This window comes from Anas acuta, chromosome 4 (genome assembly GCF_963932015.1).
Source record: "Anas acuta chromosome 4, bAnaAcu1.1, whole genome shotgun sequence".
NCBI classification, from domain to species: domain Eukaryota; kingdom Metazoa; phylum Chordata; class Aves; order Anseriformes; family Anatidae; genus Anas; species Anas acuta.
The window spans coordinates 32262977-32280975 of record NC_088982.1 but is presented as its reverse complement, the minus strand read 5'-3'; the positions used below and the strand labels follow the sequence as shown (position 1 = coordinate 32280975).

The following is a 17999-nucleotide window of genomic DNA, read 5'->3' as shown; positions in this document are numbered from 1 at the left end:
AGAACTGTTCACTGAATAGTCTGAACAGGGTCAAGACTGGGTTCATAATTTATTTTCAATATTTATTTGTTTTTAAATAGCATGTTTCAATTAAGAATAAACAACAAGAGAATGCAGCAATACAGACATTCTGAGCAAACCTAGAAAAAAACAGAGGTTTAGATGCATGTAAGGTGGACAAATAATTATAGTGAACAGATGTTAGTTACAGATTTTTACTGTGGGGATAAAAACATTCAAACAATAAAAACTGCTCTGGCCATATTATTTCACCTGGGTAGGCTGTGCTTCACTCTATTTCCTTCCTCTGCTTACTTAGTATGAAAATGAAATTCTACTGAATGTGACATGCTGCCATTTGACCTGATGTTGATTTAAGCTTCTAGAAGCTCATAACAGCACGAGGTCACAGACAGGCAAAGTCAGTGAATCTAAAAATGGTGCAGAATAAAAGAGATTAGGCTTTGCTTGGGTTCAGATTATTTAAAACAAACAGACAAGAATTTAGAGAAAATAAAATCGTGTTTCTCATCTGGTTGGTCAAATCACTTTATTAAATGATACAATTTACATCTCTGGCATGCACTCTCAAATAAAGTGTCCTTTGCAGTGAACAAAAAGCCTTTAGAAGTGAAAAGATAATACAGTCTTTTGCTACTAGGCAGAAATGCAATGTGAATAGGTATTTGGTTGTGTTAAAGCAAACCAAACTGAAAACAAACTATGAACAAGAGTTGTGAACATCATCATCTAGCGTAACTAAGGAAACTAAATTTTCAGTTATATTGAGTATTCAAATCCTTTGCATTTTGACAGAGACACCTCTGAGGGTGAACAGGAAAACTGCATTTAGAATATCAAGACTTTTTTTCCTCATTTATTGAGCAGATCTGTGTATTCAAAACCAAATGTAGGAAATACTTGTATTAATATATTCAGAACTCACACACAACAGTCACAACTATATGATAGAAAGATGCTCTGCTAGCGGAGGAGTGGGGTGAAGAACAGAGTGAAAGATGCTGTGTGATTCTTCATAAAGCTGTGTATGCATTAACATTTCATTTAGTAGTCTGGGCCTGCTGCTTCCATTGAAATCAGTTCATTGTCTCAATCTGGTTTTAGCCTGATTTCCTTTGTAAACAAGGCTACGTGATCTGTCTGCATGCTTGTATTCAAGTCTGCCCTCCAATTAACGCTTTTGAAAATGTTTGTTTTGTTTCCATGTTGCAGCGGAATAGATCTTGGAGGCAAAACATTGCCCCCAGTCTTTGTAAAACTAGACAGCTGAGTGGAGGATAGGTACGCTTATCAGTCTTACTCTTGAGGGAAATTCTGCATGGTGAACTCATCCCATATTAGACATGAGCGAATCCATATGGGAAAGAGAACTAGTAATTCCTTGGCAGTAGGAAACAAAATCTGTAGTAGATCATGTTAAACACCCAAGTTAATCTATGATAAGATACAAATCCATAGGAAACTCAGCATTGTTAATTCTCATGTTCACAGAAGTACTTACTGATGAATCCCTTCTTATCAAGAGAAGAAAATTATCAGGCTACATTTTCTTTTTTTCTTGGGACATAGAAAGAAAGTCGGTGATTTTGTCTGAAGCTCTCTGTTTCTACTGTTCTTACATGTTTAGTGCATATTTGGGAATTTTTTTAGAGCTTGGTTCTAAAGTATGATTTCCCACATTGATTGCTGTGTGATCACAGCATTAAATACTTCTTAATATCACTTTATATCATTTTTCTTGAAATATCAAAATTTAGAAATACTTATCAGAATTTTTAAGTGCATGTACCTTAAAATTAAGCATACTTTACCTTCTGTTAGACATAGGATCTTAGAATTCATAACATGAGTTTCAATGAGAATTCAACAGCTATGCACTTGATTCTGAGAATTAAAATAATTGGATTTGGTAAACATATGTCTCACTGCAAACTCCTTAATCTGTTTTCTAGTTTAACAGTGTAAAGGATGAAGTTCAAAACAGAAACCTAAACTTGACTTCAATACAGGGAATCATTTTATTATTGCAATATAGACCACAGTTCAGCAAAATATGTAAGCATTATATAGTTTTCAGAATGTAGTCCTTCTGTGAAATACATGTACACTAGCATTTATTAACTACTTAAGGCTTTGATGACTTAGAATTATAAAGCATTACTGCTAAATCACAGTTTTACTGAAATTAGGTGTAAACTTAACATGTATTTCCAGGGAAGTAGGCCTGGATCCAAACACAGGCCCTTAAGGCTAATGGGACTACCACAGGCCCATAGGTTTCAGTGGAAATATTCCCAGTGGTGTCAAAAAAGGACATTATGGGGCCCTGCAGAGAAAAATGTAATTTTTTTTCTTTTTCAGGAAAATTTAACCTGATTATGCGAGTGTACAACTCTAAGGTGCAAAGCTCATTTTCAGACATACAGTGGCAGCCTTGTTTGTATATTTTATCTAAATCATCTTTTCTTTACAAATTCAGAATTTGTGAAAGAAATTTGTAAGGTGCTATAGCAATATAATCCTAATTTAAAGGTTTATAACTACCATGTCTTCATTCCCTCAGTGGTAGAAAGGACTGATTGATTACAAGGAGATTTGTGTTTGACTAGAGAATTACTGCCAACGTAAACTCATTAAAGGTATATTTTGTGTGATTAGTTGCTCCTATAGGAAGTTCCAGCTCAGCTGAACTTGGTGTACTTTTCTTGTTCCTTTTATACCAATTATATCTTATATCTTATATCTTAAAATTGGTATAACTGAAAACTGCAGATGGGAATGTTTCGTAATGCGTTTTTTCTTATATGCGTGTTTCAGTTCTTTCTAATCTGACCACTTTATGCAGAGTTGACAACCTTAATGAAAATAGGGACGCTTAGCAGTGTTTCTAGTGTTTCTGCAGTAATTTTAGTTTGCGGTGCTTGACAAATCTTTAAAGAATGCCCCACAAAACGAGGAGGATGCAGAGCACTTTGTAAAGCTTGGGGTATTCATTTAATGCCTTAACAATATCTAAACTACCCAATAAGCTTGCAATATGTATATTTTAGAAACATTTCTATTGTTTCAATAAGCTAAAAATGCAAGATATGTATCACCAGCAACGATTATTTAGCATCTCTTCAGATCCATCAAGATAATTCAATTGTAACCAACTGTCCAAATATTTGCTACTCATACTAGACTCATACCATGTAACACATATCATAAACCCTCCTTCACATACCACCTTCTACATAGAACAGGTATTATGCTTGATGAACAACTTATGTCTTCTAAACTGAGAATACAAATCAAAAGCCCTCTAAACATTGAGCTACCTACATACTAGGAACAACTGCCCAGCCAGTCAAAATACTAGAGACTGTAGCAGTAAATGTTCAGCAAGTAGTGCATTTCACAGAGAAATAAAGGCTGTTCTAGCCTCTGTCTTGTTTGATAATTTATTACAAAATTAACTTTCACTCCAGTTTAAATACAATCTAAATACTTTCTTCATCCCTTTTGTTGTTCAAATGTCATGGTACTGGTCTCCATTAACAACACCGTTCTTCCTGTTGTGTTCAGATTATGCAATTAGCTATAATATGCAAACCTTCATTGAAACTGTCATGAAATCCATCTGAAATGTATGCCTGCATGAGATTAGAGTATATCTACTTGTTGTAGAGATTCAAGTACCATGACCACAGATGTATTTTATATGTTACCATGGTATAATTATTCACTGATTTCCTTTCCTAGCTTTTTTTTTTTTTTTTTCTTTAATGCAGTAAAGAAAACATAGGGCCAATAAGCCAGTGCTTCCCAGTCTTCCATTTTCACTGGAACTTTCTCAAGTCTGGTTATATCTAGTACCCTGGAACTCAGGTGTCTAGCATATCCAGAAAACCTACAAGACGTTGTCAAATTCTTCTAACCTTTAAAATGCCCTATTTTCCTTTTTTTTTTTTTTTTCACATTATCTTAACCGCAAACACTTGTGCTGTCTCCATCTAAATACTTTCTAGATTTTTATATTGAGCACATGGTTGCCCACCTTCATACTCACCCCCAAGAAATGTGTAATTTTGCCCTTTTACAAACAAAACTATCTTAGGTTAGGTGTAAAACTGAGTCTATTCTAGCAGCTGCTAGCCTTGCAGTCGTATGAAAACTGTGCTCCATTCAATTTTGCCTCCTCGTTTCTTTAGTTCAGATATGGTGAGGCCGGCAAGAAACTTTCCTTCTCCAACTCAGATCTAAGGCTTGTAAAGCTGGAAGAAGGGAGAATATGCCAGGGCCTTCTCCTGTTCATGTTGGACGCCTCCATCCCCTTGGCTGTGGATTGTAGTTTGAATCAGCTGTTGATACACCATAGTCAGACCTGGACTCCATGGACATTATATCAGGATCTGTTCGGGACCGTTGGCTGCAGTAAGCATACTGCAACTGAGAGCCCCCCTGCATGGTGGCATTCGGGACAGACAGGGAGCTTTTTCGGGGTGATAAAATACCCGACTGCTTCCCTCCTAATAAGGCTACGCTACCACTTGGGGCTGGAGGCTCATAAGAAACTTTTTGTTTCCATTCATCTGGTGGCTCAGGAAGTGTTTTCCTGCGAGCAGCTGATACTATGTTAGCCGCAATGTATTCCTGCATACTTTGGGGCCCAAAAGCTTCATCCACTAGGCCAAGAGGGGATTTTGCTGCTGCTTCCCAGGGAGTCGGTCTCTTGCCAGGCCTGTCAGCTGCTGTATCTGGTTTGCTGAAGTAGTCAGGGGCAGGCTGAAATATAAGAGGAGAAGTAGGAGACATGGCTCGAGAAATGAATGCAGAAGGTCTCCCAGGAAGTGATAATGAGCGTCCACTGCTTCTTTCCTAGGAAAACAAAACACCAAATATAGCTGCAGTCAATAAACAATAAAAACAGAAGCCCCTTCTCTTCACTTCCAAACTGGAACAACAAACCCTGAAAGCACATGATATTCTGGCAATCCCATTATATATACATGGGTACTTTTTAATAATTAAGTGGAAAGAGATGAGGTATTAAAAAGGGTGCAGAGGAAGAAGCAGGAAGAAAGACAGAGCAAACTGATTTTTTGAGGAAAGTCAATAAACCAAAGGCGGGATTTTGTTACTGAAAAGGTACAATTACATTAAGAACTGTACAGCTTTTCTTCCATCTCCACTACTTAGCTAGTATGTCTTGTTCAGAAAAGACCATTCTTAATAATGAGAAAGGAAGTCATGTTGCAACAGCTCTCTCTGTGTTTACAAGATTGTCTCGAACATGCAGGCACAGTCTAATTTATTTGATTACAGGCTCTGTTTGGGACATCTGTCCAAGAACATATCTTTGGCAATCTCCTTTTAAGACAGGAATTTCTTATTCTAAAATTATTGGATTTACTCTGAATGAGAAGGGGTCAAAAATTAACATGCAAAATTAAAAACATTAATACAATCGTTGCCTTAATACCCTTGCAGGACGCTACTTAACCTGGCTTCTTTAGAAGGCAGTGCCCTCAAAATTTCAGAACATTCTGACCCATTTATAGGAGCAATCCATTCATATTTGACAAATCCTAATCTTCTTAGTAATGCAGCACTTTGAAACAGAAACTCTGTTCATGAGAAGGTTCTGCCCACAACAGTCTTCATTTGGCATACAAAACACATACAGTCTTTTCCCCAAACCAGACGTGTTCCTTGTATTAGACAAATCACATTGTTCTTACTGAGAAGTGTCCATACATGTGGTTCATAAACTAACTGATTTACACCCACTGATTCATATCCTGAGGTTTAAATGCCTTCAGCTCTGAAATCCTGTGTGAAATTCCGGGCTCTGTTGCCAAAGGCTGTGCTAAGATTTCATTCAAATGACATTGGCCTGTGTTACTTTTCCTAATTAGCTTCCAAAACTTTGAATACTGTGAACATGATCGAGATACCAGTCAATAACTATATGATTATACAGGCAATAGCTAATCCTGCAAACATTCACACAGAAACATCATGTTTTATAGTTTTTTCCATCGCAAGATCTTGACACACTTAAGAAACTCAAATGACCTTTACTTCACACAGGCTTTTATGTTATGTTTTAATATCAGCCTTGTAAATGAGAAATGAAAACCGAGAAAAAGCCTACTGATTGCATTATTATCAGTTAGCCTGGTGGTGCACAGTCTGAATCTGTTGAGTGTGCAGAGACACAGAGAGGTTTTGTAATGAGAGATCTGACAAGAGATCTGACGAGTGATGCTTTACAACAGAACCATCGTCTCACCACTTAGCTACAACCAGCTATTCCCAGTTTGCAGTTCCAGAGAGGAAATTCTCCAACATTAATAAGCCTACCCCCACATACTTCTATCAAATTTGACAAATGACCACAATTAATTTTTAAGTCTTCACTTATACCATGAGATTGTCAAGCATTAAAGACGTGGCTTACCAGATAGCCACCTATAGACAGGTCCCATCAGGGTTCTTTAAGCTGGTAGCATTTAAAAAACAAAAACGGTCCATTTGGACGGTAAATGAATGTGAGAGTATAAAGAACTTTCTTTTTCCACATAGATGAAGTGATACACCATCAAGAATGGATTAAACCTTCTCCACGTCTTCACCTAACAAGAGTGTTTCTTCTCACCTGGAAAATAAGATTCCATATAACAGATCATACCTGGGGACAAGGAGTGGCAGACCCAGATAGGCCTGTCAGAAAAATTCTTTCCTCTCATATATTTCAGTTTATTTCTTCAATGAATCCACAGAAACCAGTTTCTTCAGCATGTCTAATTACTGTATTTTGTTTAAATTGTCTGCAACAATAATTTTTTCACATGTGTGAAATCAAAGCAAGTATGCAAAATGAGATGCAGTTTCCATTAGAAAGTAATGAAGTAGTTTCTTCTAATGAAACTTAGAAGATGTGCAGAGGGATGAAAAAGTTGATCAAACAGGTTTAACTAGGTAGCCTACCTGTGCTAACTGCTTTCGGGATGGTTCAAGATCCTGGGCCGTGCTGAACAGAAAAACCTCCTTTTAATGGAGATTCCAGTTCTGAGCCCTGTCAGTAATTTGTAGGATTACAGAGATGCAGAGGGAAATGATACTGTTGAAGGAACTGTTGCATACAGTGGCTGATATTTGAAGACAGTCAAATGAAACACTCTGTTTAGTCTGTCACGTTTAGAGAAAACCTCCAGAGTCTATCAAGTTGCAGAGGTATCTTTTTGGCCTAACCATCAGTAATAAAGCAGGAGCTGATTTTCTTTGACAGAATTTGATCAGAGAGCAATGAGTTAGGAAAAGTATTTCAGTACTATGTCAAACAAAACATGCTGTTCTATTACATTACGAAGACAGGAGCTTGTAAAAGCAGCAATACAGTATAGCCAAATAAAATGTTCACATTGTGGTGAGCTCTAGTTACTTAGTATGAGTGATACATCAGATTCAACAGAAAATCAAGATAATTAATGGAAAATAAGATACTATTCTGTGATGCTGGAAACTATTCCAGGAAGAGCTTTGTTATTATGTAAGGCAAAGAAAGGGAACTTGCAGGGGAGAATTAAAATGACCTCCTAGCAAAACCCTCTGCATGAATCAGTCAATACAGTATAAAGGAGTTGGCACAATTTTGACAGCGAGATTCAGGGAAGAGTGTTTTACTGTCTTGATAATCTCTTGTCCTTAATTTGTAAGATGTCAATGAACAAGTGTTTGTACTTCAAGTCATATCTATCCATAGAGCCTGTAATGTCATGCAGATAATAAGTTGAGTATGTAAGGGTTGTTGCAGAAAAAGCAGAATCTTGAATACTGATAATCTGGAGAATATTATTTTGTCTTTTGAGTTGGTCCGTATTGAAAAATAAATAAATAAATAAATAAATAAAGTAATGTGAAATACTTCAGACATGGAAGATTTTAGTCTCATAGGAAATACAAATCTTTTCTCCTTTTAGTTCTGAGATTCTTCTCAGCTTTTGTGCAGTGTGGGTCTGCATTTGACTAGAATGCTGGAAAGATGCAGTCAGTAAACTGGAACATCAGTGGTGTTTTGAGAACGAGGTTGGCTATACTAAAATTACTTGAACTCATTTTTTATTTCATTTTTAACCTTAGTTAGGCTCTCAGGGACAAATGACTACGTAAGAATCCAAGTAGTTCACACCCTCTCAAGAGATGAAGAACGTTTCATTACGTAAGGATGGCTTTCCTTAGCTACAAAAGGGATTTACCCAGTGATCACTCTATAAGATGAAATTGTCTGTGATAGATTTTTCCAATGAAATTCAATTTAGACTTCCAGGTAATTTGGAGCAACTGTTACAATCTACCTGTCCAGTAAGATATTGTACCAATTTATCTGGAAAAATGTATTTCCTTAAAAGTTGACAAGTATTCTCTTTTTCTACTCAGAACCCAAAAACAGTTATTTCAGGTCTTGTCCATTTTGCCAAATGACTATTTGCGTTTGTCACTGCTGTCAATTTGCCAGAGTAACCTATGCATTTTTTTCATTGGTCTCCTGGATCTCACATAATCCTGTTAATTTCTGGACTTCATCTTCATAACTATCATCAGAGAGATTTAATTCTGATAGAAAAACAGAGCAAGTTATCCAAGGACTTGTTTCTCTTGCCCCAGTGGACAGCTTTGTTAGGTGCCAAGTATCTTGTATGGAGACTAGAAACATCAGATACAGTGAACACATTCAGTAAGATCTTTATCACTGAAAAGATAATCAGTGATTACTTCATTCTGGATGGTTTTTCAACCTATATCTAAATCACAGCAACAAAGTTTGTGCTGCAAGATCAAACTGATGACCTATGGTACTGTCAGATGAATGATTCTCATCTGTAGACAGTCCTTTAGCATACTTGGTCCTGTTTTGGTATTCCTGAACCAGTCAAATTGTTCTCCTTTCCCACTTGGTAGCTTGTATTTAGATACAGTTCTGATATTAGTCTGCTTTTTATCTCTAAAAGAGCTGTGAAATTGGATATCCATTTCTTCTACATTTTGTAAAGTAAAGATTAATCTCTACTTCTCTGAAGGAAGGACTAAACAATATGGGTTTCTAACAGTTGTTTTTCAGACAGTGAAAGAACGAAATCTGTAAGAGAAAATAGTGTTCCAGATGATTTACCTGGAAAATGTCTGAAGTAAGTGGGAAGACTTTGTCCATTCTGTAATGGTCAGAAGGAATTTGAAGAAAAATTTGAGAGAGACACCCGCTTTCTGAGATAATACCAACCTCCAGTTGTAGTGTTGTGTCTGGCTTTTGATGGGGAGGAAAAGTAGACCAATAATTTTTGAAGGAAGAGGGTCTTGTTGGAAAGAGCTGGCTAAATTCTTTACCTTTCCTAAATGGAAGAAATATAACTGTGCTGAAGATGGACAGAAGAGGGTTTGAAGACCCTGGGGTCCCAAGAAGATGAAAATTTATTTGGCTAGAATGAGCCTTAGTTATTTTAAATTACAACATTCCTAAAATACATAACAATCATCATTATCTCCATTCCAGTAAGCTCAGGGTGAGCAAAACAACATTTTATATGAATTTTATCTTTAATAAATCTAGAAAAATTAAATATCAGTTTGTGCCCAAAACAATTCTGTTGAGCTTTGTGAAGTGGCTGCAGCTTGAAGCAGTTATAACCCTTTGGATTCAGGAGGATATATTTCTAATTGTCTTGTCTCTTTTACAGAAAATTACAGAATTTCTTTCATCTTCCTTGAAAGAAATATAGCAAATGCATCAGTTCAGTGCACTGTGCCATAGTGCCTCAGTATTTACCTTAAGAGGGAGGAATTTAGTCTCAAAGTCTGCTCACTACTAAGATTCTTATGGTAGTATCTATTGTAATACAAGTAGTCTAATAGCAGCCTGTGCAGCAGATTCTTGTGCACTTAGCTAAATAATTATATAGGCATTACATAGTGGCATACTATGTAATAGTGGCATACATATAATAACTAGAACTAAAACAAATATAATATTACTCCCCAAAGTAACTTTTTCAGTATAAATAAATGAATGTAAACACTACTTATGAAAATTCTGTGTACACATACGTTTTCTTTTTCATTGTAAGTGGAAAGAGTGAGAATGTATACCTCTGATTCAGTAATACTCCAATCAAAAACCTGTCATTTGGAACTTAATGATTTTTCGAATTTCTTGGTAATTATGAAATGCTGAAAGACAAAAATGCAATAATTGATTTCATAACACAGTGCAAATATAAATGTCAAAAGTTAGTAAGATCTTTTTAATTTTACAGGCCAAATGGGAATGCAAAATGCTACTTAGTGAAATGATTTCACAATAACCTTTTCTGTCTCAGGTGGCGCATCTCCGTAGTAAGGGAAAACTGTTCATAAGTTTACCTGCTGAAACTGCCTTTTCACCAGTTAAGGGACATAGATTAAAAAGCTTTATTTATAGCTCATATATTATAAAGTTCATATATTAAAAAGCTCTAGAAGTAGCTTGGGCTCTTAATATTCCGTGTCTCAGTGAAACTCTGCAACACAGACTCTCATCTGGTTGAGTTTCTTTAAAAAAATGATTTAGGTTTCTAAGTCAGTATAACATTTTTATTTTTGTCTTTTCATTTGAGTCATAGGCCTTAATCCCATATCAAAGCAGGTTCAAATCAGAGTTAACATTAGCATCTGGCTAATGTTTATACCAAAAGGAAACAAAGGAAAGGGAAGTGGTTAAAACAATTGGACTATTGCAAAGTATGACTCTGTCTTTATAAAAAGTTCGGTGATGCATTTGTCATTTTGCTTTCTATCAGCTTGTAATTGCTACTTCAGTTAGAGATCAAACTATTGAGAAGATGGTAGGACAAAATAAATAATACCTGATTTTTATATATTTTTATGTTTATATCTCTTTCAAATCTTTCTTTCCATTTATTTTAAACAGAAAATAATCATTTCAGATTTTTAATCTGACTCATGTAGAAAGAAGACATTGATTATCTTATTGTAGCTTTTTGTTATCTGAAACCACTTACAATTTAAACATATAATGAAAACATTTTCTCTCCAAAATGTTGCCAGCTCTAGAATAAATACTGCAGCTACTTTACAATATAACTACCAAAAATTTGGAAGTAAAATTTAAAACCCTGGAAATAATTTATAGCAGGCAAAAGGAAACTTGTAAAATTGGACTGCATCATTTTTGTCTGTGGGGGTATTAATGGCTGGAGAGACAGGGAGTCTTACCTGTCTGTAACAATTAAAGCTTTGTCAGTAGCTATACTAGGAATTGTAATAGATTAGAATCACATTGTGAAAAATTCTGGATTTGACAATAAATTCCTTGTAGTTGTCAAATAATGGTTGAACATAAAGATATAAAATTGTGCCTTCACTAATGCAGAACACCTACAGCACACATGGAGAAGAAGCGAGAAGAGTGCTACTAACCTCTCACTTGTTATTGCTCAGTTTGCATCTGTGTAAATGAACGAAAATTGGTTCTTTCTATTAATATTTAATATTCATCAATATATGATTATAAAAAGAAATACAATTATGTCTATAACAAGCAAATAGCTGAAACATTTTTGGCAAAAGGCATCTTAGTTTTCCTTGGAAGGGACAGTCTATTTCTGGTAAGGAAGAATATTTGCTGCCACCTTCTGGACTTTAATATTACAGTTTTGAAGAAGGTCTTAGAACATGAAGCCTGACTTACTTGTGAATAAAAGTTTGAAAAACAAGTGCAAAGTTGGTCCTAGTTTTCGACCTTTCTATTTTGTATTGTCAATGAAAGAGTTTAAAATTAGTATTAAATGAAGACTGTGTTTTCTTTTTTTTTTTTTTTCTTCTAAAATCAAATCAAATCAAAACTATATTGAATGTATTGTGATTCTTGAAAGTCATGGCACTATTGTTTCTGAACATTTCCAAATTATCCAATTCCATATAATTTTCTTATCAAATATTCCAAAACAAAGTCTTCAGCCTTGTGTGTTGTTTTTTGTTTGTTTGTTTGTTTTTCCTATTTACTTCATCCCAGATGATTCAACCATCTGACATACATTTTAACCAAGTGAACCCATATGGCTCAACAATTTGAAGGAGTGAGAGTAGGGAAATGACAAAAAACGCTAGCCTCCTTTTCCTTGAAAAGCAGTACTGCTACTCCATGCTTTAGAATTGTTCTGAGACTAATCCTCTTTGTGTCTGAAGTGTATTCAGACTTGCCTATTTATATCCAAGCTGAGAACATTTCTGTAATTTTAGTTAATACTGGCTCAGCAGGAAAGTCAGGCTCAGTAGGAACACTTTATCTGTTGCTCAGATAGTTCCTGAGAGCTCAGGACAGCACTGATATTCTGTTAGGCAGTGGGATTCTATTCATTATTACAACTCTAAGCTGCTGTATGTTGTGAAATGTCTGGGCACACACAGAAGAACAAGGAGACAGATCTTCTGCTTTCTCTGCCTGTCTAAACTGCAGGCTTTGTCCATCTCCACAGGAGAAGTCACTGAGGTGTACTACAGCTCCTGCACTTGCTGCACAGCTCAGTTTTCATTCACAAAAAAGTACTGCGTGTGGGAGTATGGTGCATACCCACATGTCACAACACTGGGACTGAACACAAGGCTGCACGCTGACTGATCAGGACTGAGGTGCACTGCAGAGCATGTTGCCTCTTGGCAAAGCTCCAGAGCTCCTGTTTGGCCCAAGCAGCTTCAAAGGGGAAAGCACCTGATTTAAATACAGAGCAGCAAGAAGTGGAATTTCAACAGGGTGGAAGAAACAGGCAAGGGAAGGACAGAGAAGAGGCTGGACAAAACAAAACCAGGATATAGGAATACTTGATGCAGAAGGAAAAACTGTATTCAGCACTGGCTTAGAGAGTGATGAGACTAGGTATTGATGGCCAAGATTCCTGAGTTTGGATGAGAAGATAAAGGAATAGAAAATTGACCTGTGTAGCTTGCAACGAGGCTACGATTTGGAGACCAGGACAAGAAAGAGATAAGATGAAGAAATGGGGGAAAAGTCACCCTGGGGGAAAAGAACCTGTGCTGATTACTGTGTACTTTTCTCTAGAGCTCCAGAGAAATTTAATCCCTGGAAGAATGGAGTTTGTCCTTCCTGGATCTCACTGATGTCAGAAAAGACTGCAGAGCCACACCAGAAAGCTGTGCCATCCTCCCAGCGGTGGCTCACAGCCAGATGTCAACATGCACTTGCTGCCAGTTACTGTAGTAGCATGATGGCAATTGTTTGGGGTGGTTCAGGCTATGCTGGAGGACCTTGTTGGTTACAGTGTGCTATATAATAGTTTCTGGGGTTTGGTTTGTTTCAAAAAAACCCTTGGGTCTTTAACACACAAAGTTACCTTGAAACAATGCAAGTAAAATTGGAAGGTCAAATATTCAAAAGCATCATTGGCCAGTGTATATGCATTTTTATTACATTTCAGGGCTTCTGCCCCATCCAGTGCAATTTCAGGGTTTCCTTTAGCAAATACTATGATTATATGGTAAAGGAGTATATTCTGTGAAAGATGCTTTCACTGGGTGGATTTCAGTGCTGGTCACTCAGTATTCCCTTCTCTGGGCTTCCACCTGGAGACCTGTAAGCTGTGAATACTCATGGACTGATGTTAAGGAGAACCATGCTTTTGATATATTGACTAGTTCTTATATGATCTGAAGATGCTGAATGTCTTAAACTGGGCACCCAAGGCTACTGAGTTTCCTAATATCAATGCTTCCATCTTCATTTACTCATTTGTAAAATGCAGTGGTGTAAAAATATATTACAGCTTCTGAATCAGTCAGATACTAACAAAAAAATCTATGAGGAAATAAATAATTCTTTATGAAGAGCATACTTTCAAGAGCGTACATTAGATAAGAAACAGTGCTAAGCACTGAACAGTGTCATTACAAATCAGTGAAGAGCTATTCATCAGTTGAGCAGTACCATTCTGTGCCCTGAATTGAGTTAGGAGTTCTATGGGGAAAAAAAAAAAAAATAAGCAAGTGATGATGTGATTACAGGTGGTTTTGTCACACAAATGCTTGAGAGGGCTGAAATTAGGTGACACATTCGTTTCAAGTGCCTCATTTTGCAATTTAAACAGTAGTGTTTAAGATTGTGTTTTTTAATAATTGTATATACAGAAGGGTCAGGCCCTGGCTTTGGTAGCTTTCCTTTAGCAGGACCAGGTTGGTCTAGTTTCCCTACAAACCATCTCTCTGAAAGTAATCTTAGGATGAGGAAATATATCTGAAATGCTTACAGCTGTGCAGCAGAGTACAGCACAACTGCAGATGTATATCAACATAACAAGTCATGTTGCTCCTTCTCATTTTGTGGAATCATTTGAAGTTTTAATGGAAAGCCATCATGAAAAAAAAATAAAAAATCTCATTTGTCATACTTCTGCACTTTCTGATATCTGCCAAAGAAGAAGAAAGAAATTATGTGCCAGTGTTTTCTGAAGAAATTCACAGACCACTTTTCAGTTCACAAAAGATTCTTAGGTAGCAAGGCTAGGACTGGCAGAAATACCCATATATACCTAAATGTGGTTATTTAACCAAAGAAAACAAAAATGCAGACAGATACTGAGGTTTTCTTGTCACCACATCTTCAACTATTTAGGGCTGCTTAAGCTCCATTTTTAAGCTATAGACCTGATGGGGGAAAATTACCAAAATTCCAGGAAGAAATCTAAGTGTACCCAGATGCCCATCCTTTAGTTTTGCTCCCAGTAGTAGAGCCATATACCAACAACAACCTGCACAGTGAGACTGTGAGAAGTAGCATTCTCACAGATCAAAGAAAAAATCAGTGGCAGTTATTGATGTTTCTCTCAATTAGGAAAAAAAAAAAAAAAGTGTATTTTCTCTAGAACTTTCTTTAAATTTTGAAAATATTTGTCTATAGGTTGTTCCTGTACAGAAACCATTGATTCTGATATAAGTATACTGAATTCTTGGCTTTGAAAACAAGTAAAGCTCATAGTGAAATGAGTGAGAGTGGTGCTCCCTGGCAGCCTTTGTAACCCAACATGTGTTACGGTGGTTTGGCGGGTATTTTATTTCCATAATGTTCCTTCTTTTCTTCTGTATGTTCTGAATTTCTTAAAATAGTCAGTCTCTTGTTTTGGGTTTATGTGGAAACGTCAAGAGTAGCGCTCCATCTGTTCAACAATTTAGTCTTTATGCCTAATTAGAAATGGCCTGTTTACTTTTGTAGCAACATATCTTTCCATTGTCAGAGTTATGTTTTTAAGATGTCTGTCTCAAACCATACAATATAATCAAGGATTCTTGTTTAAAAACACTACTGATATATTGATTGCCCTGCACACAAGACTTCATCTACTTAGTCCATCTGTAAGCATGGTTTGGTAAGTTATTTTTCTCATAGCGGCATTTCCTCAGCCTAAGAGAGTGAACAGTTACTGTTACAATATACTTCCATGTAACTTTGTGAAAATTTCACATGCATTGAAATTAAAAACATTTTGTCAAGATCATTACAAACAAGAATAGATTTTTTTCCTCTGAAAACCGCAGAGTAATGTGAGACTTGATTAGCATGGTATAAAAAAAATAAATAAAAAACTTTTTGCTGGCCTTACTTAAGGAAGCCTCTGTTTAAACCATGGAAATATCATTATGTGGTTAGTCTCCGTTTATAAAGGAAGAGGAGAATCTGTCTCCGTAAAGATCCTTCCAACACATACCACTAAGCTTCAGGATTACTGTTTTAATCATTTGATAAGAAACCTAAAGTGCTTCCTGTAGTAAGCATCCAACCTGAAAAGCACTTGCCAAACATTACCCTTCCCTTTTATAATTACATGCAAAAGTAAAGTTTAGGATAAAATAAGAGCAGTCATTGTCATGGGTACTATGAAGTTGTAAAGGTAGCACCAAGTGTATCATGTAAATACCAGGTCACGTATTTTCCCAAGAAATCTACCAGCAGTAAGTTCAGAGCTTCTGAATCCACAGTTTTTTAAATATCTTGTCATCAAGTTTCTTCTTTGCATAACATTTCTCTTTCAAGCTGAATAGATTCATTAAAAAATAACATTATGCCAAGCTGTGAAATTAAGGCTTGCACTTGCCATGCCGAATTCACAACGCGATCAGTGGAATCTCCTGGATGTTTAACTTCAGGCAAAGTTGTATCATGGTTGGTTAAAAAAAAAAAAAGTAATATTGAAAGGGCAGATCTTTTTATAACCACTCGCTTTGTGTTCTGAAAGCTAGGAAATCTGGATAAGGATCCTGGAAAAAGAGAGGAGAAAGATTTTGCAAATTGTTAGTTGCAAAGAGTGGTGTTGTTTCACTGGTATTTCCCTACCTCGTGGTGTACAGAGGATTCCCACAGAAAGGCTGGAGCAGCGGGACATGCTGGAAAAGCTGGTCCTGTGTTGGGGTGTTGGCCCGGCTACGTGGTAAGCAGTGCTCCTCCCAGATCACCTCATCTGGTATCCAGTTCTCTTTACACTTGCATCCCACCGCTGATGGGCATTTCTCTCTACTATCTTACATCAGAGTTCACTTCAGCACTTTCAAAAACTGTCATGTATAGGAGCTATCTGGGATAATATGTTTGTATATCTTTTGCCTCTCAGAGCAAATGTCTATTGATAGGGTCGGCTTTTTTTTTTTTCTCTTTTTTTTAAAACCTCTCTTTTCTCTTTTTCCTGGCCATTAGCATTTCCATTTTTACGCAATATCTTTTTGTAAGTAGACGAAAAAAATCATGCCCAGTGATATGAGCACTCTGTCATCCAAGAACAATCTAGCAAATTTCAACAAAAAGCTTGAAGTTGTCAGTGCAAAATAAGTAAGCCCTTCTTTCTGATTGTTTTCTTCTCTTGTACCTTCAGTATTTCATAAACCCGTGACAGATATTTTATCCTTTGCAGTCTCTGCTCTGGAGTTTTCTCCCCGTTGCTTGGCTCCTTCTAACCCTAGCAGTTTTTTCTCTCAAAATTGCTGCTCTGCCACTTAGCAGTAACTTTCCTATATGAACCGTGTGCCAGCCTCTCACTTCCTAATTGCTGGAGCCTGGTGATACCTCAACCTCATAGTATCCATTTACTTCAAATACAAATTTACATGAATTCTAGACATTCATTTTAGGATGAATAGTAACAGCACTCTGCCAAAAGGAAAACTCATTGATGCATGATTGCTGTGGTGACAGCAAAATGGGTCACAACACTTTCAGGGCTGATTTTATGTTTTGATTCTGTCTCAGATAAAGTTAGGTATATTTTGGGTCAGTGCAGGAAGACTTTGGATCAAAAATGAACTGAAACATTTTGGTGGCTGATATTTTAATGGCATTGGCTTAATCTCATAGTGAATTGTCTGTGCATCTAGGAGAGAAATGAGCGTTCCCTACTGCACACCTTGCTGTGAGTGTATTATAAAGTCCCAGTCCATCAGCCAGGTGCTTTTGGAATCAAGTGGCTTATTGTCACTGGATATTGTCACGTCCTAGGACACTGACAATATTATTTCTTCCATAAGAGAGCAGAAAGCAAGAGGATGAGACATACTTTTAAGAGATGGTATTGTTTACTCTGTAAGTGTTCCTACAGAAAATAATATTTGAAATATCTTTCTGTTTGTTCTTTTGCCAATCAGGAACTCGGTAAGAGTAGTTTCCCTGGAGAAAGGGAGAGAAGCTAAGCTGTTGTGTTTTTTTTTTTTCAATAAATAAATGTTGTTTCTTATTTTTGCTACAAAAAAAAATAACTTCTTATTTAAAAGCTATGCATCTCCCAAGACAAAACTTTTAAATTCAGGTTTTATAAAGAGCAGTTTATAACTGAATTATGGAAAAGCTGTCTTGAATGTGAGATCTAAGTTGTGCAGTGCATGGGCTTTAGTATGGGCTATAATCAAATCTGATAAATGCAACATAAAGAACAAACAGATCCTTTAAT

The 17999-nt window shown here is 36.5% G+C and overlaps 1 protein-coding gene across 2 annotated transcripts in view; it reads right to left on the bottom strand.

Moving 5' to 3' along the window:
- Window positions 1-533: 533 nt before the first annotated feature.
- SYNPO2 (synaptopodin 2) overlaps window positions 534-17999 on the bottom strand; it is a 92188-nt gene continuing 74722 nt past the window's right edge. Inside the window, exon 5 of one of the 2 annotated variants that reach the window (XM_068680584.1) lies at window positions 534-4881. In XM_068680584.1, coding sequence (XP_068536685.1) covers window positions 4315-4881 — 567 coding nt within the window. In that variant the 3' untranslated portion in view covers window positions 534-4314. Of the gene's footprint in view, window positions 4882-13458; window positions 16324-17999 lie in introns of those variants that run through there. The other variant, XM_068680585.1, reaches the window with a different exon arrangement.